At 56.3% G+C, this 9,243-nt stretch overlaps 1 protein-coding gene across 2 annotated transcripts in view; it reads right to left on the bottom strand.

Moving 5' to 3' along the window:
* LOC116944243 (teashirt homolog 3-like) overlaps positions 1 to 6,168 on the bottom strand; it is a 140,040-nt gene extending 133,872 nt beyond the window's left edge. For both annotated transcript variants that reach the window (XM_076068237.1, XM_032957758.2), the window contains exon 1: positions 6,010 to 6,168. In XM_076068237.1, the coding sequence (XP_075924352.1) occupies positions 6,010 to 6,049 (40 nt within the window). In that variant the 5' untranslated portion in view covers positions 6,050 to 6,168. The remainder of the gene's footprint in view (positions 1 to 6,009) is intronic.
* Between the last annotated feature and the right edge of the window lie 3,075 nt (positions 6,169 to 9,243).

A 9,243-nucleotide genomic window follows, 5' to 3' on the forward strand; every position in this document is an offset into this window, starting at 1 on the left:
GAGTGAGTGGTGGATGTGAGTGGTGGATGTGAGTGAGTGGTGGATGTGAGTGGTGGATGTGAGTGAGTGGTGGATCTGAGTGAGTGCTGGATGTGAGTGAGTGAGTGGTGGATGTGAGTGGTGGATGTGAGTGAGTGGTGGATGTGAGTGGTGGATGTGAGTGAGTGGTGGATGTGAGTGGTGGATGTGAGTGAGTGGTGGATGTGAGTGAGTGGTGGATGTGAGTGAGTGGTGGATGTGAGAGGTGGATGTGAGTGAGTGGTGGATGTGAGTGGTGGATGTGAGTGAGTGGTGGATGTGAGTGGTGGATGTGAGTGAGTGGTGGATGTGAGTGGTGGATGTGAGTGAGTGGTGGATGTGAGTGGTGGATGTGAGTGAGTGGTGGATGTGAGTGGTGGATGTGAGTGAGTGGTGGATGTGAGTGGTGGATGTGAGTGAGTGGTGGATGTGAGTGGTGGATGTGAGTGAGTGGTGGATGTGAGTGAGTGGTGGATGTGAGTGAGTGGTGGATGTGAGTGAGTGGTGGATGTGAGTGGTGGATGTGAGTGAGTGGTGGATGTGAGTGAGTGGTGGATGTGAGTGGTGGATGTGAGTGAGTGGTGGATGTGAGTGAGTGGTGGATGTGAGTGAGTGGTGGATGTGAGTGCGGGATGACGAGAGAGGAGATGCGAGAGACTTGGATGTGTCCGATGATCGCATCGTTAACAATGCGGCCGCAGCTATCGCAATATGGCGCGTTTTAAAACCTCGCAAGGAGCGTGAAACTAGCGAATCAACATCTCCCCCCCCTACCAAATCCACTGCTGGATTGAAGGCAGCAGTGTTGGTCGTTGAGGGAAGAGGGGGGGATGGAGGGGGGCTTCGTCTGACCATACTTCACCGCGTGGGTTGGTGAACGAGCGCGGTGTTTTGTGTGACCTGGACCTGTGGACAAACTAAAGGCACACAGATAGCGGCACTGTGACGTACGTATGCTGAGCTTCTTTCGCACCGTACGTAGACAACAGTGCTAATCGGAGGTCCAAAAGACATACACGGAATGTGGATAAATATCTACGCTGTGACGTGATGCTCGCCGTGGCCGGGAATCGAACACAGGTGACTGGTCTGCGAAAGTAGTTCACCGCTCACCGGAGTTTCACGGTACAGAGCGCGCACGCGCGCGCCAGTCACACTTCGCCCTTAGCGTAGGCGAGCTGCGGACCAGACCTCGACATCGGCATCCATCTCCTGAATCACGCGTGGCCTTGCTGCGGCCGTCACGCGCCCGAGGAGACATGGTTAGTCCGCCCTTCTTTCCCCATAGCCGTGAGTCGTCTCGAGATGACACGCGGCTTGCTGGCTGCGACGACATCCTCCGCCTGGATTACCGACACGATGAATACATTTCCGTCCCCCTACGAGACACGGGATGGATCGTGCGAGTCGGTTGGTTAGCGGTCATCTTATCTCGATCTCTCGATCCCAATTCATCGTTTGGGGGGCGGTGGTGGGGGAGTGGTGGACAATGCAGATAATGAAACAAATAAAAAATAAACATTACGACGTAATGCTTTATCCCGCTAAATAGCTGTTCACTCGGTCATCAAACTTGCGGCAGCCATTAAGGGGAGACCGGAGAGTCGGGACCGCTCTCGACAGAGAATGAAAGCACTCAGGCTGCCAAGTTTTGATTGACCATTAAGCCACTGATGAATGTGCCTGTCAGGCGACAGACAATTAAATCAAAAGGGAAACAGAGTCGTTCTGACGGGCCGTGAGCGGCGGAGACGGTGCGGGTGGGACGAGAGAGAGAGAGGCATCTCAACAAACCACTGGGCCCTTCTCGCAACCACCACCACTATAACCATCACAACCAGAAACACCACAACCAGAACCACAACCACCACCACAACAACTACATCCACCACAACTACCACCATCACCGCGTTTCGCTTACTCGAACTCCCCTCCCCCAAGCCGTGCCTGTCGCCGGGTATGCGAGTATCATTTTCCCTCCTACTGCCTTCTGATCGCGCCTCTTACACCCCCTACTTCCTCCTTATATACCTCCTACTTCCCTCTGATTCACTCTGCTTCGTCACGGCGATGCATTAAGCTCCCTCCTCCTGCTACGCCTTCCTTCCTTCCCCTACCCTTGCTTCCTTCCCCCACCCCTGCTTCCTTCCCCTACTCCTGCTTCCTTCCCCTACCCCTGCTTCCTTCCCCCACCCCTGCTTCCTTCCCCCACCCCTGCTTCCTTCCCCTACCCCTGCTTCCTTCCCCTACCCCTGCTTCATTCCCCTACCCCTGCTTCATTCCCCTACCCCTGCTTCCTTCCCCTACCCTGCTTCCTTCCCCTACCCCTGCTTCCTTCCCCTACCCCTGCTTCCTTCCCCTACCCCTGCTTCCTTCCCCTACCCCTGCTTCCTTCCCCTACCCCTGCTCCCCCTTCGCTTCCTCCTTCACGTTGCCTCCCCTCACGCCGCGTCCTCTGCCACCTTCTCGCGACCTCATCCCTTGCGTTTGCCCCCTCTCGTCCCTCGCCGCGATCTCCACAACCCCACGCTCCGCTAAGCCTCCCCGGTCTCTCCCTGCCACCCCTGCGCCTTGTCCATCGAGCCCGCGCTTCCCCGCGTTCACAATGCTCCCCAGTGGCTCCCGCGAGCTTGCCCCAACGTCGACCCTCCACGCGCATCCCGACACCCTGCGGCCAAGCTCGCCGGAAGGATCAGTTGAGCAAATCAGCGGATACGGCTACGTTTGCGATCCGCGGCGCGCGCCAGTGAGTAGACCGCTGCGTTAGCCCGTGGCACGTTGTGTCACGGTGTGTCACGGTGTGTCACGGTGTGTCACGGTGTGTCACGGTGTGTCACGGTGTTGCACAGCGTGTCACGGTGTGTCACGGTGTGTCACGGTGTGTCACGGTGTAGCACGGTGTAGCACGGCGTGATACGTTGTGTCACGGTGTGTCACGGCGTGTCACGGTGTGTCACGGCGTGTCACGGTGTGTCACGGCGTGTCACGGTGTGTCACGGCGTGTCACGGTGTGTCACGGTGTGTCACGGTGTGTCACGGTGTAGCACGGTGTAGCACGGCGTGATACGTTGTGTCACGGTGTGTCACGGCGTGTCACGGTGTGTCACGGCGTGTCACGGTGTGTCACGGTGTGTCACGGCGTGTCACGGTGTGTCACGGTGTGTCACGGCGTGTCACGGTGTGTCACGGCGTGTCACGGTGTGTCACGGTGTGTCACGGCGTGTCACGGTGTGTCACGGTGTGTCACGGTGTGTCACGGTGTGTCACGGTATGTCACGGTGTAGCACGGCGTGTCACGGTGTGTCACGGTGTGTCACGGTGTGTCACGGTGTAGCACGGTGTGTCACGGTGTGTCACGGTGTGTCACGGCGTGCCACGGTGTGTCACGGTGTGTCACGGTGTGTCACGGCGTGTCACGGTGTGTCACGGCGTGTCACGGTGTAGCACGGCGTGTCACGGTGTAGCACGGCGTGATACGGTGTAGCACGGTGTGTCACGTTGTAGCACGGTGTGTCACGGTGTAGCACGGTGTGTCACGGTGTGTCACGGTGTGTCACGGTGTAGCACGGCGTGGCTAAGGTGTGTCACGGCGTGTCACGGTGTAGCACGGTGTGTCACGGTGTGTCACGGTGTGTCACGGTGTGTCACGGTGTGTCACGGTGTGTCACGGTGTGACACGGCGTAGCACGGCGTGGCTAAGGTGTGGCACGGTGTGATACGTTGTGGCACGGCGTAGCACGGCGTGGCTAAGGTGTGGCACGGCGTTGCTGCGAGCATTTCGTGACAGGTGCCAAAAATCTTCCGCGGGTATCCCAGAGCGGTCGGCGGCGTAACCGCGCGTGCGTGGGTCTGTGTGCTGGTGACACACACACACGCACGTACACACACACGCACGCACACACGTACACACACACGCACGCACACACGTACACACACACGCACGCACACACGTACACACACACGCACGTACACACACGCACGTACGTACACACACACGTACGTACACACACACGCACGTACACACGTACACACACACACGCACGTACACACACGCACACACGCACGCACGTACACACACGCACGCACGTACACACACACGCGGTGGTATAGTGGTTATCGCGCTGCGACTCGAGTTCTATTCCCGCTCACCGGCCAACACCAACACCCGTGCCGAATATTTGCACCGGTCCTGGGCCTCCTGCACCTAGGTCGACTCAGCATGAAAACTAGTACTTGGTGCGATGTGTTAAAACATCGGCACTATGGAGACAAAGGCGGCCGAGCGGACGTGCGTGGTGTTGGCCACCCACCCCCTCGTCCGCACTAATCGCCCTTGCCCTAAAAGTCTGTTAGGGCTATTCGGGGAAGAGAGGGGGCGGAATCTTTGACTTTGTTGTTTGTGTGCCGGGTGACACACAAAGACAGAGACAAAGACACAGATCACCCGTATTGCCTTAAAATACTGTTGGGGCAAGTGCTGTTAGCGAGTAGCACCGATGAAGGCCGGAACGGCACACGAGGTGGGTGATTGGGTGGGTGGTTGGTCAGCACCGAACCTGCCCGGCCGCCTTTATCACCCTCGGTGGCACCACACACACACACATCCATACGCGTGTTTATTATTTTCGTTTTATTCTAACGCAGCAGACGCTGCAGTAACAGCGGTAGCGGTGGAGAGCGTGGCTGATTTATTGATGTTTATCCGCAATGAATAGATCAAAGTTCCTAGCATGACGGACAATCAATCACACGTCAAATCGAGGATGGCAATTCGTCTGCGAAAACTGCACCAGACGGAGGCTCTTTGCTCGGATATACAGTACTGAATATATATTTATATATAATGTGTGTGTGTCCGTGTCCGCGTAGTATTTTTTTTTGCGTGCGTTTTCTTTAGTTACGTCGGTAATAAAAAAAAAGAAGAGATCGAGCGAATTGTAACCGAAAGGGGAAAGAAATAAAATACAAATAAAAAAAACCTAGAAAACAATGCAATGAACTCAGATTTTTAGCACGGTTGGATCGCCGCAACTCCGATTAGCACGGTTGGCTGCGTACGGTGCGAAAGAAGTCCAACATGCATGATATATATCTATAAACAATCTAAAAGGCCATCACGCTGACTGTCCGTCGCCTTTCCCGGAGCTGTGTCGTGGTAAAAAACTAAAACTAAAACGAAACTATTTTTAAAATATTGCTTTACCAGGCAAGGCCCCACTGAGCTCTATATCGTGTTAGTGCAGAAGCGACCAGGCTTTCACAAATGATAGCTCAACTTGGTAGCTTATCGCGTGGAAATGTATTCCAGACAAATACTCTAAAAATCGCGTTTTTTTTTACATGTGGATGGAAACATCGGAGGACCCCGAGAAACATCCACGCGACCACGGGAAGAGAGACACCGCAAAACTCCAAATACACAGCAGCAGGCGTCAGGGTCGAGATAGAACCCACGACCTCCTGCATATCAGGCGAGGTAGTTAACATATCCTAGCCACCTTGATGCCGTGACACAATATGACAGCAAATGGAAAACTCAACAACTGCGACACTGCTCCCCACTGTGTTTTCCTTCCACCCCCCCCCCCTCCTTAATTCGCATTCATTAACTCATCAAAGCATTTTCAACTCTCACAAAGTGGGCAAAACAGGTTACACATCCCATACTTTACCCCCCCCCCCCTCGGAGCGAGACACCCATGATTCTCGCCGCGCGGGTGCTGTGTCCGCGTCTGTCTCACATCATAGGCAACGCACAACAGCTCACATGACAGACAGCGTGGAACGCATTACACACACACACGTGTATGCGCGCGCGCGCGTGTGTGTGCGTGCTGCCCACCACTACAGAGAAATACAGAGACACGGAGGGGCGGGCGGGGATCTGTGAGACAGTGGGGATAGAGAGACAGATGGCAGGGACAGGATGACAAGTCACGGAGAGACAAAGACGGATGGGGCACAGAACATCCAAGCCACCGTTTTGCTTACCGGACGCACGCCTCGGCGCTTGCTGCTTCCGTCGCGGCATGCTGATGAGGACGGCGCTGGCGAAGTGCGCCGGGTTCCGCGTTGATACGGAGCGCGGTTCGGCGCGCGGATCGCTCAATGGCGTCTTTAGCCAGCGACTGCCTCTCTCTCTCGTCTCGGGATCCCACCTCCCTCTCCCGCCCTCTCCCCCTCACTCGACTCTCTCCCTCCTGCCCGAGTCCTCCCCACCTCCTCGCTCCAGCGCCTCCCTCCCTCCTTCTCTCCTTCCCTCCCTCCCTCCACTCCTCTCTCCTTCCCTCCCTCACTCGCAACCCGCCTCCCCGCTTCTCCGCTCGCCACTTCCCGCCTCCTCTCCACTCCCAGTGACCACAACGCGCGCTCTCTCCTCCTTGATTTGATTCCCACCTCTCCCCAACCACCACCCACCACCCCCAGCACGATCCCACAGACCTCCGTTGCTCTTCGGCCACTCAAAGTCGCCAGTCCCCGGGCAGCCAGAACCCCCCACGCACACACGATGGCGCGATGTGCTCTCCACGCACGTGGTTTCGATGTTGATGACGACGACGATGTTGTTGTTGGTGGTGGTGGTGGTGGCAGTGATGATGCGGATGATGACTGTGGCGGTTGATGGCGAGGCGTGGTCCCCGCTTCGGAAGTCGCAGCGTGTCGCCTCGGAAAAGGAAGGTTCGTGTCTCTGTTGCGTGTCTCTCGATCAATCTTAACTCATCCTCTCTCTCTCTCCCCTTTTCTCTGCACATTCGCTGCCCGCTCTCCTCTATTCACTGCGAGCGGTGTTCGCGGCGCGCGTATTCCGGGCTCTCTGATGCCCCCGTCACACACCCCCCCCCCCACACCTTCCCCGTCCCAACGAGGAGACGGTGCACGAGGCACCGCCGCTGCGAGGGCGACCCAAGGAGCGCCTTTGACGCGAGGGCGAACACGGAAAAGAGAGCGATAGAGAGTGAGAGTCAAGTCCCGTGCGTGTCCGCCTGTTTGTTCCGCCTGTTGTTCCGTCCGTCTGGCTGTCTGTCTGTTCGCGTGGCTGTCCGTGCGACCGCCCGCTCGCCCGCTCGCCCGCCCGCGTCCGTTGAGTGGCCGGCGCGCGAACTCACGGATGTGAGAATGTTGTAGTGGGCAGATAGCGGGGAGGAGGAGGAGGGGGAGGAGTAGGAGGAGAGGGATGGATGTGGGACGGGGTGGGTGGGTAGGGGATGTTGAGGGGCGGGGGTTGTGAGAGAGAGAGACAGACAGAGGGAGGGGGGAAGAGTGATTGAGGGTGGTGCGGTTGAGGGCTCTGTGTCTTTGATGAGCATGTGGGTGGGTGGAGGGGTGGGTGGGTGGGTGGGTGGAGGGGTGGGTAAGAGGTTGTTTGGGTGGTTGGGTATACGGGTGGATGGGGTGTGTGGGTGAGTGGGTGGATGGATGGATAGGTAGGTGGGATGGGTCGGTATACGGTTCTGTGGGTGGTAGGGTGAGTGGTGAGTGAATGGGGTGGATGGGTATGTGTGTATGAGAGTATGCGGGTGGGTTCCTGAGTGGGTGGATGATTGAATGGGTGGCTGGGTAGGTGGATGCGTTGGTGGGCGGGCGGGCGGCGGTTGGTAGGGTCGGGTGGCTGGACACGTGGGTGAGTGGTTCGGTAAAGGGATGAGCGCATCATCGATGACACGGCGCTCGATCGGTTCGTGCGCCGTGAATGGATGTCCGCCCTCGGAGTTGCGCAATGCTTCCTTCAGAACCCCCCTACCCCCACCCCCACCCCACCCCCACCTCCCAACTCTGATCGTCCCTCCCCCCACTCAACCTCACTTTCCTCCCTCCCCTTCACCTCGCTCTCCAGATAAGCGAGAGGCGACACAGACACGAGGAGAGCGCATTCACCGCTCCCGCCAACTCACCCCCACCCCCCATTAATTATCCTCCTCCCCCCTCTCCCCCCACCCTCCTCCTCCTCTCTTTCCCCAGCCTCCTCTCACCAACTAACCTCCCCGCACCTCCCCTCGTCCCCCCCCCCCTCACTCACTGCCCCCCCATCTCCTCCAACTCTCCGCCTGTATCGTGGCGCGTGTCTGCGTAACCTGTCGCGTCACGGGCGATTTATGAACAGAATTACCCCGTTAGTCAATTTAAACATTAATCTTTTTTTTCGAATCTGAAAAATAACAAAATAACTCTCACCGTGCAATTTGTTGTTGTTGTTGTGGTAAATTAAATAATTCATTAATTTATAGTAACCATTCAGGCAAGGCGACTTGTGCATAGGGATGGAGTGACGGAATCGGGCAGCGGCCGCTGAGGGTGGATTTCCACTCCAATAGAGACGGCCGTGAGAGACGGCGCACGGCTCGGCTGAGGCTTTCATCCAGCAGTGGATAGATGGCTGCTGCTGTTGCTGATGCTGCTGATGCTGCTGCTGCTGATATATTTACGCATAAGAGGCGAAATTCTCTATTCGTAATTTATTTCTCCATAAATCACCAACAGCTGGCAATCCAACGTCATCGTCATCAACGGCCGTGGTCAATCCACAGCTGGATGAAGGCGTTCCCAAAGCCGTCAACGCTACCACTGCCGTGCAATAATCCACCGAGCAGAATTTGTGTCTCCATCTCCGCGAAGGCCGATCCCTCTATTGTTGTGCCTTTGTCTCGTGCAGTTCGCTGTATTATTGTGTGGTGTTGTGTCCCTGTGCTGTGGTCGTATTGTTGTATGTTGTGTAATGTTGTGTGTTTTGCGGTTGTATTATGCTATGGTCTATTGTTGTGTATTGTTGTGTGTTGTGGTTGTATTATTACGTGTTGTGCATTGTAGTGCATTGTGGTGCGTTGTTCATAGGTGCTGCTCGCTAACAGCTCTTGCCCCCACGGTCTGTTAAGGCTATACGGGGGATCTGAGTCTTTATAGTTTTGTGGTTGTATGGTACGTTGTTGTGTGTATTACTGCATGTCATAGTTATTGTGCTTGTGTGTTGTTGTTATTGTTGTTGTTGTGGTGGTGGATATGTACGACCCCGTTGAACATTGCCGGACTCGTCGCTGGATGAGGGCCTCCCGACGCCATATCGGTCATGTTGGGGGTGTTTTAACCATACTTCACCAGCGTGGTCGAGTGCTAGTTCGTGAAGGCACTGCGTGAGGAACAGAAACGATTGAGTTATCGATCATCACTGGCCGGGAATCGAACCCCGGAACGTCGGGTTGGTAGCGCAGGGCGCTGACCACTGCACCACCG

The sequence above is a fragment of the Petromyzon marinus genome, chromosome 20, assembly GCF_048934315.1.
Source record: "Petromyzon marinus isolate PM22_M1 ecotype Great Lakes invasive population chromosome 20, UKy_Petmar_22M1.pri1.0, whole genome shotgun sequence".
Classification (NCBI taxonomy): Eukaryota; Metazoa; Chordata; class Hyperoartia; order Petromyzontiformes; family Petromyzontidae; genus Petromyzon; species Petromyzon marinus.